General features: G+C 40.4%; 1 protein-coding gene across 22 annotated transcripts in view; it reads right to left on the bottom strand.

The window, feature by feature from the left end:
- The window catches only part of ppfia1 (PTPRF interacting protein alpha 1), a 54,948-nt gene that overhangs the window by 29,264 nt on the left and 6,343 nt on the right, over positions 1-19,341 (bottom strand). For all 22 annotated transcript variants that reach the window (XM_035999701.1, XM_035999702.1, XM_035999700.1 and 19 more), the window contains exons 3-8: positions 8,038-8,139; positions 6,172-6,336; positions 5,933-6,007; positions 4,407-4,508; positions 3,436-3,669; positions 2,333-2,479 (exon numbers count right to left, since the gene is read on the bottom strand). In XM_035999701.1, coding sequence (XP_035855594.1) covers positions 2,333-2,479; positions 3,436-3,669; positions 4,407-4,508; positions 5,933-6,007; positions 6,172-6,336; positions 8,038-8,139 — 825 coding nt within the window. The remainder of the gene's footprint in view (positions 1-2,332; positions 2,480-3,435; positions 3,670-4,406; positions 4,509-5,932; positions 6,008-6,171; positions 6,337-8,037; positions 8,140-19,341) is intronic.

Raw genomic sequence — 19,341 nt, 5'->3', positions numbered from 1 at the left:
ATCCAGTAACCATCCCACTAAATTGTGGTTCAACTTATGATACTCTAACAATCTTCTGGCTAGAATGTGGGGTTGTATAGTGTTAAAAGCAGAAGAGAAGTCAATGAACAACAGTCTTGCGTGGGTATTTTTCTTCTAGATGCTTAGTCAGTAAGTTTAACAACATAAGTGAAGCATCCTCGACACTTCTGTTCGCTCTATATGCGAATTGCATAGGATCGAGGGCTTGTCCAGTCTTACTCAATAACTCAGACTTCACCAATTTCTCAAATGATTTCATTACCAAAGAGGTGAGGGCAACCGGTCTCAGATCATTTAACACTTTGGGCTTATTGCATTTAGGAACTGGAGTAATAAAAGACTTTTTCCACAGGCTAGGTACCTTTTGTGCCCGTAGTGACCAATTAAAAATATCACAGAATATAGAAGTTAATTGCTTTGCACAGTGCTTTAATATTCTCCCACATATGTAGTCTGGACCTGGACTCTTATTCACCTTAGTGGAGAGAAAAATCTTCTCCACTGCTGCCTGTTCTAAGACTATGTGGGAATCATCCTTACACAGGCATCGTAGTTCTTCTACTTCGTCTTTAAAATCAAAACTTTCAAATCTTGCATAAAACATATTAAGAGCATTTGAAAGGTCATCATTTGATCTAAAACCATCAATACACACAGTGCTCTTGTTTACATTATCCTGTATTCCCACAATTTTCTTCATACCAGACCAAGCTGAGCCTAAATTATTTTCTGCCAAGTTTTTTTCTAACTTAACTTTATATGTTTGTTTAGCTTTGAAGATCTCCGTTCTAACCTCCTTCCTTGCTGTTACCCTTTCCAAGTTATCCCCCTGCTTGAAGGCTAGCTTCTTGTTCAGCAAACTTGTTTTAAATGATTTTTACATCCATGGTTTAGTATTAGGGAAAACCTTAATTTTACGTGTAGGCACAATCATATCCTCACAAAAAGTTATGTATGAACATACAACATCTGTCAGTTCATCAATATGTTCACAAGAGTCTTTGAAGACCTCCCAGTCCGTACAGTCAAAGCACCCTTGCAAACGGGCGGTTGAATCTTCTGACCACATTTTGACTTCTCTTGTCTGAGGTTTTTCTCTCTTAAATAAGGGTCTATAAATAGGAAGGAGCTGCACACAATTATGATCGGCAGATCCCAGTGCCAGTGTTATGTTCCCATAACAGAGATCAAGTGTCTTGTATTGTCTTGTTGGGCATGTAATGTATTGGTAGAAATTTGGCAGAGTCTTTTTAAGTGACACATGATTAAAATCTCCCAAAATAAAATTCGGCGCCTCTGGTGAAATATTTTGAAGTCCTTGAACAACATCAGATACAATGTTCGATGCAATGACGTTGTTCGCTTTTGGGTGAATGTACACAACAGTTATAAAAAATTGTGGAAATTCCCGTGGCAGGTAAAATGGACGAAGGGATACCGACAATAACTCAATATCGGGTGTACAAATGTTCTCCCGAATAGTCACCGCAGTACAATAACGCTTGTTGACATAAAGGCACACACCCCCACCGCGGGATTTACCTGCGATTTCTGCGTTATATATCTTTTTTGTGCACGTTATAGGTTTACAAAGTGAAAAAGCCCAAAGTCCACCCCAAAGGGACTTACCATCTCCAACAGAAAACACTGTTCACAAACTGCTCCAAACAGCTCTATTGTAGTCCAGCCTTTACTTCAGAGACAAACGTGGTCACTTTGGAACACACGTTATAATGCTCGCCTAGCTGCTAGCATGGCACGCCTTCATACTCTGCTTCTGACTGGCTAGTAGTCCTTACCTAGCTACTGTCAGGGCCCTCATACTCTGCTTCTGACTGGCTAGTAGTCCTTACCTAGGTACTGTCAGGGCACGCCCTCATACTCTGCTTCTGACTGGCTAGTAGTCCTTACCTAGGTACTGTCAGGGCACGCCCTCATACTCTGCTTCTGACTGGCTAGTAGTCCTTACCTAGCTACTGAGCATGTGCGACTCCCAACAAAGATGTTACAGAAGTGAGAGGTCTCACTCTGTAGCTAAAACAGAGAGCTCAACACACAGGGTGAAAAGAGGAGCTGCAGCAATGTGCAGTACAACAAATATAAGGTGTTTTCTGAAAATTAAACCATGTAAACCTATTCTGCTATAACCTCTAAATACAATTATGAACCTGAAAATGAGCATAATATGAACACTTTAAATGATGCAGCAAGCTGGATCATTTAAACCTTCAGAAGGAAATCACAGTAAGATTGATGCAGGCTTCCATAACTCCTAATCTGTGAAGTTTTAGGCAAAGAGCACGGAGCGTACCTGTCTGAAGAGGGAGTCCTTGTTGGCCACTTCGTTCTCCAATTTGTCGTTGAGGTCGTGGACGGAGGTAGCCTCCCGCTGAGCTGCCAGGTAGCGCTTCTCCAGGGTGGTGATCCTCTCCTCCATGTCTTCCTTCTGAGCCATTGACTATACATAGACACAAACGTTTGCATTAGTGCCTTCAGTGTTTGTGACATTGACCCTGACCTGCTGTCCTCCAACCTTTGCATCTTCAGATGGAAGGGAGGGGCTCATAATAATTACATTCGGAAGAGGTTTCTAATATCCTTGGTACAGAAAACAGCCCACTGGAAAATTAAACAGGTGAGGAGCATAGTTTAGCAGAAGAGAATTTCACTCAAAAATATTTGATATTGGTGATACTGTTGCATGTGCTGCAGTGCAGATATACATCATTAGGGGAGTAACAATACATCGATCTGGATCGATATATCGATTCAATCATCAACGATCCAATATCAACGCAAAGTGAAAATATCGATATATATATCATCTTTAAGATGCACCTTTATTTTGAAATTCTGACCTTATGTTTATTCTTTTTATTAAAAAGAATGGTTTGTTGTTTTTAATTTATTCATTTTTTATTATTTTGTTTATCTGGAAGAGCTCAGTAATAAAATGTCAAGTTAAGTTAAATCATATATTAGTTTCTTTTTGTCAGCTGATATAACTAACTGATTGTGTTAAATGGGCTTATGACGTCGTCTCATATTGATCGCAGGGCCCGGAATTGAATCAAATTCGTATCGTATCGCACACTTTAAGAAAATACCGTATCGTCCAAAGAATTGATATATAGTATCGTGATAAGCTTGCGATTTATACCACCATACACAGCACTGTAGACATATTACTATTGTGACATTATTAGCTTAACAAGAATGTAAAACGATAAACCACAGTGTGAAACACGTACATAAAAAATACATTTTCAACTACCCACTGTACAGTTATTGGTTTTTAGTTGTGCTTATGTTGTGTTTAATCCTCTTCCTTATTTGTGGTACATAAGGCCACAATGAGCTCACGTATTGGGTCACACTTCAAGACATCTTTGGTTTACATATCGGCCTCCTTACCTCTCTCAGGTCTCTCTGTAGCCGCGTGTTCATGTCTTCAGACTTGATGAGGTCCTTCCGGGCCGTGTCCAGGTCCTCCTCCAGCTCGCTGATGCGTGAAACCATAGCAGCCATGCGCTCCTTCATCTGGCCCAGATCAGCTGACTGACGGTCCACCACATCCTTGAGCTCACTGACCTTCCCAAACCCATGAACCAACTCCTCCTCCTGACTCAGCGAACCGTCCGATGACCGCTGTGGGTGAATTAACAACTGTTTTAGCCAGTGCACACAAGATGTACAGAACAGGCACGTAGGCCTTACTTCACTTAATAATAGAGACTGATCAATATGATATTCCTGATTATGTTCTGTTTATGTGTGTACTGTAATCAAGCCATATGAAATATGGAAGACAAAATATCTAGATTTATTACAGTTTACTGGTTAGGTATGTTGTCATTTTAAAATTGGATCAAGCATATAATGCACATAATGATCATGATGAGACATGAGATGAATTTAAATCGCTCATTCTATACCTGCTGCTCCAAGCACTGATTAAATGAGGTCAAAGTTTTTATCATTTTAGGCGGAAACATACTGCAGAACAATCCGTCAGCAGTAACCTGGACTGTTTCCAGCTTTCCACCTCTTCCAGTATATACATCTTGTCTGTGCATGTGTGTGTAGACAATACAGCATAGTACAGCTATTCATTGCAAAGCCAGGACCACATTTGTTTTTAATAAATAGACGGGAAGAAAAAAGGAAAGACTTGCATGAGATACCTTACTCCTGTACTTAATAATGTTCAAACTACTATATTTAGATTACATCATATTACAATTTAACAATACAGTATACATCCTTAGTTCATTTTAAGATTGAATTTTCCTTAACTGAATAGATGCTAGACACTTGTCACACACAAGCAACGGTGTAGCCTCGTCTCTCGCTTGGCTTTCACATATGCAGTTTAGTAACCTCACCTTGCCATTAGTGCTTGGTGTGTTTTCAGAGTTGTGATTGACCTCGCTGGTTCCGTCTGCCATCCCTCTCTTCTGGCTGCTCTGCTCCCTGAGGTAAGCCAACTAGAGAAAACACCAGTTTGTTAACACCTTTTCAAGTCATTCATTTGCTGGTGATAACCATTTAAACAATTATCTGGTTAACCACTTCTCCAAGAGCACTAAAGGAGTTTGCTTCCTTTGATCTTTTTTTTTTTTTTTCTTTCCACGAAAGCAAGTTTTCTGTGTGTGTGTGCATTTGTGCATGTGTGTGCATAGGACAGAGACACATACAAATGTAGCTAGCAGCTACAAAAAGGCCAAGAGCCTTAAGTTCAAACCACAACTATTTTCGTCGCAAACTCCCATGAATATGCTGCAGAGGCCGATACATTCTATGCCAAATGGCCAAACAGTAGGAAAACAGAACAGCAAAAAGCTGCCTTGCCCTAGGAAGTAAGGTTACTAATAAAAGCAAAGTGGCAAGTGGTTGATTTTATGTGTGTTGGTGTGTGTGTGGTCTTAGGCTGATTCTCAGGAACAAAAGATGAATGTAGCATGAAGCAGAGAGGAAATCTAGGGCACTTCCACAAGATCCTCTGGGCCTTTTGTCAATCTTAATCCCATTCAATACACAGTGGACTAAAGACCTCTTTGCATTCATGTGCCCATGTGTGTACGTAAGAGCTGTGAATCTTTTTTTTCTTAGATCCAGTGTGAATATTCAATGTGTGAATAGGAATTATGTGCAGGAGAGATGTCTTTAAGCAGTTCAAATGTACAAAAAATGGCAATAAAATACAATTTAGTGCCATCAGAAGAATCATACGTTGACTGTTGATCACATCTGTTTCTTAAAAGGTTGTCTAGTTTTTTTGTTTTGCCAGCATCTCCTGGTGTGTAAGTCTCTCCCTCTAGTATGAGATAAATAAAAAATAAAATAAACATTGACCTGTCAAAGCTGCATGTCAAAACATCTCACCATTCAGTCTGCATCAGTGCAGAAAAAAACTAAAGGGAGCACGTCATTAATTCCTACATCATGTTTGCAATCAATTATAGTCACTGCATTTCACTAACATGGTGTGATACACCTTTACTTTAGATTTCTGTAAAGATCAACAGCCTAAATAAACATCTTAAATCCGTGCATTTGCACCACATGACTTGGTGTTTTAAATATGCTTACTTCTATAAGAGCAGGGGCAGACAATGGTAGGAACCATCTGTTTGTTGTATTTTGTTGTTGTTGCTGATCGGCAATGTTTAATGTGGTGTTAAATGTAAGCCTAAATGTATCACTCATCAAACAATAAAAGCACGGTAAGGGTTTTGAATTGGCTACTTTAGGCCGTCAAGTTGTTCCAGCAAATATTCCTACATCATGTGAATGCAGTATATTGTCAATATTTTGACCCTAACTTAAAAACGGTTGTATTGGTATTGGGTTGGAGTTAAGCGAACTTTTGATCAGTAAATACTTTTCATTATAAGTCATTTTTGCTTACTTCTTTGTGCGAGAGGGTGAGCTGTTCCTCCAATGCGCTGCATCTTTCCAAGGCAACACGTAGTCGCTCCCTCACCTACAAAACATGTGACACCAAAATAAACAAAACTGCGCACCTTTCCAAATCTTTACTTTGTCTATCCCATTTTCTTTGCCTTTGCAATGTCAATAATCTGTAACACATGTAAACATGTACACACACGCTTCATTCCTTTCAAACACTCAGACACACAGTCGTACCTTCTCATCGAGGGCTTTGTGGTGTTCAAAAAGTGACTTAAGGGCTTTGAGGACCTCCACTTCACTCGAGACTCCCGCGGGAGACTGAGCCTGTCTCTTTACCACCGTCATCCTCAGACTACGCTCATGGCGAGACACCAGGCACTCCAAGTGCTCCAACAGGAGCTGGAGATACGAGAGATAGTGTTAGAAACCCATCCGGCTAAAACTTTTTGCTCATGTGCACAAGCATAGAGCATCAACTTTGTTGAAAAGAAAAGAAAAGAATCATCACACTTATCCTATCACAATAAATCACTACAATTATTGTTTATCCATAGCCATCATAGACTTTTGGTGAGCCGATACCGATACCAGTATCGGTATCGGCTCCAATACTGCCTAAAACCCTGGTATCTGTATTGGGAAGTACTGGAGTTAATGCACCGATCCGATACCACGTCATAAAGCCCTAAAGAAAATCTACGTTAAGTAGTTTATTTATGTTCTTTTTCCGTTATAACTGACTGTCAAACTGCAGAATAAAAGAAAGTTCTGGGGCGTTCATTGTTCATGTTTCACAAAAAGTTTAACCTGAGCCAGACCGACAACAAAAATATCACATCCATACAGGGATAGTAGTATACAGTTGTTAAAACATAATGAAATATATGACACACTGGTATCGGATCGGTAGTCGATATCGGCCAATACGCAAGTTCAGGTATCAGAATCGGTATCGGGAAGCAAAAAATGGTATCGGACCATCTCTAGTTGTTTTTGCATTAATAAGCCTGAAGTATCTGTTTAGGTAGGCTGCCATTCAATGTTTCCTTTTTCCAATTTTTTAACTTAGGTTATCTCCAGGTTTTCTCCACCTTTTCTTGTGTCTACTTCTACATTTGTTATAGAAGGTTGAATAATATTTTCAAATGACGATCTCGCATGACAGACTGGCGCTTCTCGTTGCCCAATGCCTTAAGGTTTTGGATATTCAAAGCAAAAACATCTTCAATATGATGGCAGGCGCTACAGATCCCTGCGCACAAAAACAACCAGACATAAGGACAGCTTCTTTCCCACTGCCATCACTCTACTGAACTGTGGATAAGTGGGGTCATCCCCACTTTGGCCACTCACCCCCTTCTGTACATATTACATACTTATCATTCCAATATGCATCTTGCACACTACTTTGCACTATTACTTTTTGCACTCTACATCCCACTCCATGCGTACTTGTCTTGATAGGTCTTATTTTTATATTTGTATTTTTGTATATTATGTTGATATGTGCCTATATGTATATTGTTGTCTCTATTGTACAGTATGTGTCTATATTACACTTTGTCTATGTATAGAGAGTTAACACCTACCAAAGTCAAATTCCTTGTGTATGTAAGTATACTTGGCCAATAAATCTGATTCTGATGAGTATGCAAGAGTAAACAGGTCCTAGTCAGAGACATTACTGACTAATAATACACTCGCTGAGGTATAGCTGTGCTCCTTTTCAGCACAAACAGCTGTCTGTGAAGAAATTTATTGTCAGTGGTTGAAATATTTCGATGATTGAGCCATTTGTGACAATGGTTTAGATTATAGGATAGAAACTGATTTGTCAACCAGTGTTATGACAACCGCCTATACCCAAAACAGAAACATGCAGGGATTTGACTGGAGTACGCAGGTCCGCCAAACTTTCCTCGTCAGTGGTGGATAGTGAAGATTGTGGCCTGTTTGAATGTGTAACACTTGTGTGTTGCAGTTTGTCCTAAAAGATTAAGAACAGTGTGTGTGTGTGTGTGTGTGTGTGTGTGTGTGTGTGTGTGTGTGTGTGTGTGTGTGTGTGTGTGTGTGTGTAACAGCACAGCACATTATACTAACCCGTGTGTTGTTTCTCTCCGCCTTGAGCTCTGCAATCTCCTCCTCCTTCTCCAGAAGGTGCTCCCGGCACACGTTCACCTCCTTTGTTAGTGCAGCAAACTCCTACAATAGAAATGTACAAATACATTAACATGTTACCGCTAAAGAAATTTAAAAACTGTTGTTATTGTGGAGACAGGGAGCTTGCATATTTACAGTTTAAACCTTTGATAGAGTATAAAATAAATCCACTGCAGCAATCTAACGTCTGTTTCTAGAAGTAGATGCAAGTTCTTAAGGCCCTGACACAGCAACCCGATTATCGGCTGTCGGACAGCCAGGCGAGGTCGGTGACTCGAGTCTGTTCAGTGTGTTCCGTGCCGTCGTCAGTCGGAGGAGCCGTCGGCCTTCATTTGGGCCGATTTGACACATTGAATCGAAGGCGGGCAGTCGGACTCAATGACCAATCTGATTGGTGGAGCGCTAACCCGGAAATGACGAGCGGGATGAGCCTGACGAACGCCTCTCAAAATCTTAGTCAATCTGAAATGAAGACAGAATCAGCAACTGCATGGCCTATTTCTCGCTTAAAATGTTTTCAGAAACACGTTTCGGTGAACTATTTTCGTAAAATATGAGATTGTATTCTGAGAGCGCCGCCATTATGGTCACCAGACCCACGTGACTCATTCGTCCAATCAGCTACCGGTTTTCATTTTTTGGGCGACAATACAGATTAGCGCCGCCTGCTGTTACGGAGACGTATTACGTCTCGTGCACGCGCAGAACGTACTCTCAAGTCGGCGTCGCTTCGGTGTGTTCTGAGGAACTTTTTTTGACCAACTCGGGGAGACAGGAGCCGACTGATCAGCCCAACTGCCTTTTCTGTCAGAGCCTTTAGACACTTTACTGGTTGTGCCATCACCTGTATCGAAAAAGGATTAAAAAGGTACTGTCAGCTGTGTCTGTCGCAGTGCAACGCAAGTGTTCTGTTTTTTTTTTTTTTTTTTTTTTTAAACAGCCACTATCACATACTACACACCTACTCTAATCTCATCCTAAAATAAAGCAAGTTGGGGCTTAAAATAGAGGACCTTTTGAGCATTATGACATACTAAATATAGCAAGTTTAGTAAGTCATAACATTGACACTGGCCTTTTAAGCTAATGTTGCTGCAAGGCCGTTTTTTTCTTCACTGACATATTTGTTCACTGCCACTATAAAAGATAGCAGTTAAATTAGCTCCTGCATCTTTTTTCTCTGTGTGGTTTCTGCAGATGCCATGATCACACAGCAAGCCTTGGCAAATGACCGCTGACATTCCTCTCTCTCCTAGCCATGTTGTCCACCGACAGGGCTTTGGTAACGTTTACATCGGAAACAACGGAGGCAAGATGACAACTGCTTGCTGTCGGAAAGTACCATAAATCCTTTTGCACTTTACTATCAGCAGCGGTATTCGATTAGAGATTCTCTCTTACTTTCTAAGAGGTAATAATACAGACCGCAGTGACCTAACACAGACTTTGTCATGAGGACAACCATATCCATATATCAGAGAGTCGGAATCATGCAGAAACATGGTCTGATGTTAAAATGGCAGAAGAGAAAAGTAAGATGGTGAAACACCTTTAAAGAGATAAACACCTCAAACTGTGTGAGAAAATGAAAATACAATATAGTGCTACTCTCTGAGCAGACTTGTTCCAATATACCTTACATCTTTTTCAGATTATTTTACAACAAATGCAGCTGTGCACTCACACACATGCACACTTGCTTTTAGGGATTACATGCATGGTTGGACCTAAAGAATGTGCCATCCTGATTTTTTGCCCTGCAAAAACTAGCACAGGCACCCTGAGTGGCGAGGCCTTCTTGCTGCGTTTCCACGTGTGTGTGTGTGTGTGTGGGTGTGTGTGTGTGTGTGTGTGTGTGTGTGTGTGTGGGGGGGGGGGGGGTGTTGGAGGGGGGAGGGGGTTGCTGGAACTGATCGTTCTTTTCAGTCACTACCACAACTATTCTCTCTTCCCTTCACTCCAGCCTCGGAGCTTTTCCAGCGACTGGCACAGATTCTGCCTCACTAAAAGGAGTAAGTGGGAGTTTGCTATTGGCTACGACCAAGATCTCCACTCTCTGCTAGCCAATGAGAGACCATAAGAGGCAGGCCCAGGGGTAATTACAGAGTGGCTTACTTCCTACATTCCAGAGCAGACGCTAATGTTGAGTTGTACAGCAACCTTAAGATTTCTGAATGCCTCTAAACGTCATTTATGACCCTGTTCTTTCCCCCTAATGTTCATTTACTCATTATTTACACAAAATACCATAATGAGTAAAAACAAATGGGGAGCGTTTGGTACTTGCTTGTGGATTTGTATTGTGGATGTGCGGTTTAATGATTTCAGTGTAGAAAAAAATCTAATCATAAAGAAGCACCCATAAGATGCTCACTGGTCATTAAATCCAGTATTTTGTTCAGAGAAATGAGTTATTAAAAGTTAACAAGACTTGAACGAGACTTTTATTTAGTGTTCTAAATTATGTTATTTATTCTACTATACATCTGTAATAACTTCACAAAAGGAGGCAGAAAAAGAGATAACCTAGACCTTCCTCGGTGTGGTACATGCCTTCAAATAAATTATTAGGAATTTCGACCCAGACTGGACCATCAAAACCAACCCCCAACCAAGTTAATAAGTGAGTGGACTGATTAACTTTCATATTATCGGTGGTTATTTGTGGGTATGTACCAACCGCCTCACAAAACTGGGCACGTGCAAAACAAAGTACGACAATATTAGACACAGACATCTTTTTAGAAGAGGGCACTTTCATTTATGGGATGAATGATACATACAAAATACTAGAGCTGCAAGGATGAATCGATAAGTTGTCAACTACTCAAATAATCGCATAAACTATTTTATAATGGATTAGTTCTTTGAGTATTTCTTTTATGAAAAAGTAGTCTGATTCCAGCATCTTAGATATGTTCTAGTGTCTTCTCTCCTCTGTGACAGTAATCTGAATATCTTTGAGTTGTGGACAAAACAAGACATTTGAGGACGTCATCTTGGGCTTTTTGGGAAACACTGATCCACATTTTTCCCCATTTTCTGACATTTTATAGAACAACTAATCCATTAATCGAGAAAATAATAGACAGATTAAATCGACAATGAAAATAATCGTTAGTTGCAGGCCTACATCATACAACAGGTAGACATGACACCATGTAGACAAGTACGGAGCAGTTCAACAGCTTAAAACAATTAACTCTACACTTATATTATTATCCTCAGTCATGTTTTAGGTAGTTGAGAAGAGTGTAGGCATCAAGCTTCAAATTTGAGTGTTTATTTCCCCATATACATAAATATATAAATATGCAGGTTGAATACAGTAGAGTCATAAGCTGTATACAAGCGAATGCAGCCATGGGCTTTAAAGCCTGATCTCAATTCTCCCTGCAGCAGGGTAAACTGGTGTATGGCTCAGTGAGTGTACATGCTGGTTAGAAGTGCACTGAGCTGCTCTGTAAGCCTCAGAACAGGGGAGGGGATTAAGGGGGGTACACAAATATGTGTGCCAACCTATTAAAGGAACCGCGTACCAAAACACAGAGGAATACACAAAAGCTTTTCAGGGATGAGTGTTTTGTCATTTTCAGCATTCTACCCCCCGGAGAAGAATATCCCAGCACCTTGGTGGCACCAAGACAAAGACTAATTTCTGTATTAGAATATAATTAAGAAATATGCCTGAATGGGAGCGGGCGGAAACAAATATGAGCACTGGAATGGCATGAATGAGTAATGTTTCCCTCGTCTGAATGTAGATTGCATACATTATACCATAAACCATAGGGACATGGGCTGCTCATTCTTGATAGATTTTCACCACATTTGTTAAGGACATTTGTTGATTAAAGTTTCAGCTGGATTCTATGTTTATACGGCTTTTAATGTTGTTTGTTTAATATTTAATATTGTTTTTTGTAATAAAAATCTGCCTTAGAGTATGTCAGCTAATAAAAACATTTTTCATGTAGTATTCATGTAGCCACAACAAATTCAAGTAGGTAATTTGGACAACATGAAGTGTAACGTACTACTTAAAAAGGACCACTAAAAGGGAACGTTATTAGTGTCTGCGCTCGTGAATTGTGAACTGTGCAAATAAAAAGCAATATGGACAAAAGAGATCTTATATTTTCTGACATTTTGACAATGCCTTTGTAGGCAGATCAGTTAAAAATGTAAGCCTACATTCACACTGCCTGCGTCGGCCATCAAACGGTGCTTCGAAAACGCACATGCCCAATCATTATAAATGGGGGTCGCGCGTTTAGGGGGCTGCAAGGGGGGAGTCGAAAAAACCCAGCTGCGGCGAAAAGTTGAGACGACTTAACTTGCAACCCAGTGGTCAGATAATTTAGAAATAAATAACTATTTACATATTAAACAAATTAAACTATAAGATGATACAGATGAAAATATTACGACACTATGCGGCATCTGACACAAGGGTAGTTATTAAGGCTGCACAATATGAGGAAAATATGCCATATGACCTAACATTGAATATCGCGATAATGATATAACTTGTGATAAATAATATTAAAATGTAGCCTACTCAGTTCTGCATTTCTGCTGCTTTCAGTATTTTGCTAAAATACAAGAAATTGCTCATTACATTTTAAACAAATGACAAAAAAGTGTAGCCATGATGTGCTTTGTCAATTAAATAAATTTCTTTTGAGCCAAATGTTAACAGTTAACGGTGTAATACTATACTATGATATAAACAGAAAGTTACAATGTTATTATTAATCTCAACACTGTTCCTTCCTAACTCCTGTTAAATCATATAAGACTAGTGCTATCTAAAGTTAATTCTTGTTCATTTTGTTGGTTAGATCATTGTTCGTTTTTTGAAGTGTATTAATCTGTGATTTGGGGATCCTTAACACGCTGTTCTGTAGTACTATAGCTACGTGTCCTATTGCACTTATTTAGATCTCATCTGAGCAGATTTCTGTCATTCAAACAACTCTGAGTTGTAAGTTTAAAACAGGGCGTCACAGAAATGGGCCATTTCAGTGACACTACCCTGCGTTTCCTGGTCTGAACGGGCCCAAGGAGAGGAAAGGACTTCACTGCAACTCTGGCAGCACTGCGAGAGGAAAAGACATCAGGAAACACCAAGGCTCCTCTCTGTATGTCAATACTAAGAACAAGAATGTAAAACAAACTCCAAATGACAGCATACTGGATGAAGCTAAATCATATTTTGTGGGCATTTTGTCTACCATCCCTAAAGGCTGCTGCTGGAGAAGTTTTATTTTTTATTTTTCAACCCTTCATAACACTACTTTATTCAACATTTTGTTTTGAAATCATCTTGACTGAAAGTTCAGGTACATTTCATGGATTCTTAAAATTTGGAAACATACCAGAGCATGGTAACTAGCTCTATTTCTTCCTAACATCACACCATAATCACACTGTGCTGTATTTGGAAGTGAGATCGGAACCAATAGGCCTAGCTCCTACATAATGACTTTAGCCGTACTTAAAAGCTTACAGCAGCGTGTGCTGAAATCTGACACTGTGCAGAGGGCATCTGTTCTCCTAGAGGACTCACCGTCAAAAACTAATTAGACACTACAATGGTTCCTATTCAGAGCTGCTTAGACTGCTGCCCAAACACACACAGACAGAGAGAAAAAGTCAATCTACTGTAGTAGACCGGATACCAGTTTGCGCTATATTTTCCTCCCTTCAGTAAAAAGACTACATCATCACAGGGCTCATTAAGATTTTTTATATCACTATGTGATTGCATCCTGAGATGCCTTGACAGGGCTCGACAGTGCGAGCGTTTCACTCACATTTGCGACTAAAAAATAGAGGGGGAACTGTAAAATACACCAATGTTAGGTAGTTTCACCATGACGTCTATGTCCATAGCCAATTCAGACCAAAAATTGCCGATGACACGAAATTACTTGCAATGCTCCGGTCTGCAACGTTCTGAAACCTGCCAGTTTACACCGATGCGACCAGACGAGGCAGTGTATCATCTCCATAGCAACGACTCTCTGTACTTCCATTCTAACTTCCAACTTTTCCGGCCTTTTTTGTAGCTGGATACAATTTGTAGCGTGAACGAGGAAAGAGATGAAACTGAGAAAACAAAGTTTTATTTCTCTGACGTTTTACTTCACTGCTTTGTTGTAACAGCGCTCCCTCTCTTCATTAACTCTCTAGCTCCCTTGACCATATACGGTGCTTGCGGGCGCTAGTTGAGCCTCCGTCTTATGCCAGAAACACACCGCACGCTGAAGCACCGCGAAGCGGAGCTATTTTCCTTTCAGCGCCCATGTTATTCAATCTGTCCGGCCACACCGGCTGCGATCAGGCGCCTAGAGAAATAGAGAAGCACAATTCTTTGGTTTGTATACACTTTTAACTGTTTCCAATCCGGATAAGGTTCTCAATACCCACTCCTATGGAAGTTCATGTTATATTGTGCACATGAAATTAACAAAATTTGACTCAATCATATCGAGGATGTGACAAAGCAGCATCATATAAGAGACGAGTGAGTCATTATTTTGTAGCTTCAGACAACAAACTGGGGCTCTCTTTCATGGCAAAATACACAAAGTGTGAATGGCTCATATGATGTGGACACTAAAAAGGTTAAGGTTGAATCGGTTAATGGATAACCAGATGGATCATGAAACTTAAAGGGGACGCACCGATTAATAGCACAGTGTAAGCACCAACTGCCAAGTTGCACACATGATTTTGTTTTTAAAATTACATAACAGTAAGATTGAATTTTCCCACACAAACAAAAGTCACAGTTTATTGCCTAATTCACTTAATATTTGCCAAACCACACCCCCAATACTTAGGGCCCCAACCTCTACTTTCTTCCTTCAGTTGGCACTTTTCTTAACATTTACTTTATCTACAAAGCCAGGAGTTGGGAAGAGGACAGCGGTTGTCAGGAGTGTCGCTACACGTTTGGCAAGATGTGTGTTAAAAAAAAAAAAAAAAAAACATAAATGAAGCAACAGCACGCTTTTACTGCCTCAAACTGTCTTTACAGCAGTTGTTTAAAAAAAAAAAAAAACATCTGGAAATTCAATGCCAGCGCAGAGCGACACACACACACACACACACACACACACACACACACACACACACACACACACTTCAAACAGAACTATTACAAGCCTTGGCTGACACAGAAGCACAGAAATTGACTTTGCCGCCCGCAATATGTGGGCTCTAAAATTGGACTACTAAAGAAATCTATCTCTGCACACATTCAAACTGGTGTCAATGAGCTACGCACAGGATGACGTTTGAGTGGGAGGGTCGGACCAATTTGGCCTGCACCAATTCAACAAAGAAAGAAAAAATAAGTACCATTCAACAGTGCACCGCTGGAGTTAGAAAAAGCTGTTGACGTGTGAGCAAGCTGCCCTGGAATGTTTGTGCATTCCAGTGCAAGGGTACTCTCACCAGGAAGGAGGGAACAAGCGAGAACATTTGCACCTCCCCTTTACCTACCTACACTAGCCTGAAGACCTAGACTCTCTCCAACACAACAGTTCAAGATGGCACCAATTTAGTTCCTAGGAATGTATCTTAAATAATTGTTGCTTTGTATGGTCTTGTTTTTAATTTGAAAGTTCACCTTTTGTTTATACAAGTTTCATTGAAAATACTTGGCTGTTATCACCACCACTATTTCATTAAGTTGTCTACAAATTGAGAGTCCCTAGCCAAGTAGGAATCGAGTTTAAAATGTGATGGATTAATTAATCTTTTGTCCATGAGTGATAAAAACAAGAAGGCAAGGTTGGCAGAGCTAACGCCAAAAACATACTGCCAGCGAAATCACTTTGAACTAGAGACATTTATTTCGGCTCCCATGTTATCAAATCTTTCAGTTCACACCAGCTGCGATCAGGAGCGGAGCACACACGCTGGCCTCCAAGCTGCAGCAATCATTTCGGCGTCTCCTCTATTTCTTCCGTGTGCCGCGAGCGAATGTGTCAAACCAGTTAGGTAATCAAATACAGGAAGGCCAAAGCGCAGCCGGATACTTTACAAAATAAAACCAATTTCAAAATGAAAAAACGTAGGTGTATGGTGATTTTGGCTGTCTTGACTTTTCAGCTGTGTCTAGAGCAGGCACACAGAGAGAGAGACGGACGGACAGACGGAGATAAAGACAGACAGAGTAACACACATACAACCAAACACTCGCAGGAAAAGAGAGCGAGAGCAAGACGTTCTGTACAGTGGAGAGAAACAGGATAACTTTGTGACTGGTGTGGAGAAATGCGCATCTGGTATGAACAGCCAGGCCCCCGATCGGGCATGAATCTACGCTTCCCGGTGAGTCGCGGCACTTCGCGGGCTTTGCGTTCCTGGTGTAAAACTACTCCAACAATAGACTGCCAAAACATTCAATACAAGACATTTTAGATTTTGACGCAGTGTTTTGTATAAGAGCTTTCAGTAATGGCAGCCTCAAATGAATACCAAATGTTTAAATCTGCATTCTGTAAGGGGTTTGCTAAGAATCATTTCATTTTAAGTAATCATAATAGACATGTTAAGTCAGAATGTAATTAATCAAATCATGGAATGAAGTAACAACACCCAAATTTGCAAGCAAACTGCACTAAAGAAGAAGAAGAATGTTACATAGTGTATTTACACCAGATTACAGCATACAGTATAAAGTGCTTCTACTTTTTTTAACCGCTGGATTTTCTTGCCTTCCAGATACAAATCCCACGAGGCTTGGCAGATAGCCAGATGATCAGCTGACAACACCACAGCAGTGTGCATGCACACACACGTACAGACACACACAAAGATATCACACAGAAAAACTCTGTTGCTTTAAGAGGTGCTTACACACCAAGGAGCTCGTCGGCCGTCAGTCCAATTTTGGGCCATCTGACTGGAGATCAGCTCCTCTGACAAATATTTTTGTTAGATTTTTTATGTAGTTTGACAGAATTATAAAATGTGTTATAGAGGTCAATAAACTGAAACAATTTATTGCTAACAATAATTAATAATAATGACAGTTTGTGCAGTGTACGCAAAGTCTGGTAGCTTCTGTCTTTATTTTACAAAGCATGTAAACGTGATTATAGTAGCTCGCCTCCAATGCTGCTATCAATTCAACATCCATAAACACAATAGCTACGCTTTACTTTTACATGTTAATCTCTATATACTTATTCTGTACTATATTAAGTGTCAACTGAATGGATCAGAGTCACGCAGCGTCTGAAGGTTTTGACTATGGATGTAGTTTTCCTGGCTGTAAAACGCAGAGCTCCAAAGAAAGGCCTTGGCATTCCACAAGTGTGTTAAACATCAGTTCTTACTATCTGATGTTTCAGGAAAGTTGGGACACTATCAGTTAGAACACTGTGTAATCTGCCCTGCTTTCTATATGCAGTGGCCCGGTACTATCTACAGACCTCTCTGCTTTCAGCACTGTGACCTATCAACTGTCATATTCTGAGCTGTGATCGCTCACAGTGTGCGCGCCTCCCGCTTCTCTCACTCGTGTAATAAAATGTCAAACAAACACTGAAGATAACCAGCATGTTAACTCTATATACTGGGTGCATATTCAACAAAAACTAAACTACACCAATGCTTAACTGATTTCCAGCCCCTTATGCATCATTAAAACTGGAAACATAATCCCTTTGTTTTAAATATAAGAGCCCAGAGAGGGTAGAAACATGAGTCCTGCAAGCAGATGGACAAAGTCAGGATCGCGATTCCCTCCACATTATGTTATGCAAACAGTAGACCTAGAGGAGCAGCTATGACAATCTAATAACTGTAAAGAGCATATTGCATATTAATTATATGCACAGTAAGGGTGAAAGTAGTTGAAAAAGTAATAGCTCCATTTGGAAAGAAAGTGTTTTTGCTCCTCAATATAAATTGTTTCTCATAGAAGATGTATTATTCTTCAATTTCACAGGTTTCTTTTGTCTTCTTGACTCGTTTTAAGTTTGATGCGAAAAAACCGTGCACACCTTATTGCACCTTGCAATTGGTCGACCATATAACTGCCAAAACCATACCTGACTCTGGTATCACTTTCTCCACCGTGGGAGCCAAAGATCTGTAAGAGCTGCCATCCAAAAGTGAGTCTGACACTTTGGCTGGCAGCGCAGCAAGAAGCCATGCAGGAGGGGTGCTTCAAAGGGCACGGGATCTTTCCATTTAAATAAGATTACAATGCACCCTTTTTTCTTTGATAGTGTGAAACCTTTTGACATTTTTACATTACAAATGTTCATGATGTGACATGCCAGCATAGACACTACAATGTGAGTCTTGACTTTTACACAGTGAGACTTGACAGGTAATTTAGTTTTGTAGTTCTCTTAGTCCGGGGTGGCTGTCCTGGAAATCCAGAGTTCTCGCGAGAGCACAATTTGAATTAGCTCAGCGAGTCACTCTGGCATTCAGTAATGATGCTCATTAACTATGCCTCGTTCCTTTGCAAGAAGGACGTTTTTGCCGTTTTGCCGACCGGATACGGCAAGAGTTTAATCTACCGGTTAGCTCCTCTGGTAGCTAAGAGTTTAATTTACCAGTTAGCTCCTCTGGTAGCTAAGAGTTTAATTTACCAGTTAGCTCCTCTGGTAGCTAAGAGTTTAATTTACCAGTTAGCTCCTCTAGCTAAGAGTTTAATCTACCAGTTAGCTCCGCTGGTACTTAAGAGTTTAATCTACCAGTTAGCTCCGCTGGTAGCTAAGAGTTTAATCTACCAGTTAGCTCCGCTGGTAGCTAAGAGTTTAATCTACCAGTTAGCTCCGCTGGTAGTTAAGAGTTTAATCTACCAGTTAGCTCCGCTGGTAGTTAAGAGTTTAATCTACCAGTTAGCTCCACTGGTAGCTAAGAGTTTAATCTACCAGTTAGCTCCGCTGGTAGTTAAGAGTTTAATCTACCAGTTAGCTCCGCTGGTAGTTAAGAGTTTAATCTACCAGTTAGCTCCACTGGTAGCTAAGAGTTTAATCTACCAGTTAGCCCTGCTGGTAGCTAAGTGTATGGGACTCTGGATACGTCACCCTGTGTATTGTTGTGATTGGTCGTAGCATTATCCAATTGCGTGCAGTGAGATTTTCAAATGCATACTTGGTGCCGCCCCTCGAGCTGCGCCATTTTCATTACTCATTGCCAGACCCTTAATCTTTCAGATTTGGGTCTGGATTTCCAGGCTACGGTGTAGCTTGCTGCAGCAAC

Source organism: Sander lucioperca, chromosome 3 (assembly GCF_008315115.2).
Source record: "Sander lucioperca isolate FBNREF2018 chromosome 3, SLUC_FBN_1.2, whole genome shotgun sequence".
Taxonomy (NCBI): domain Eukaryota; kingdom Metazoa; phylum Chordata; class Actinopteri; order Perciformes; family Percidae; genus Sander; species Sander lucioperca.
The sequence above is the reverse complement of the archived record's forward strand: the minus strand, read 5'-3'. Positions and strand labels throughout refer to the sequence as shown.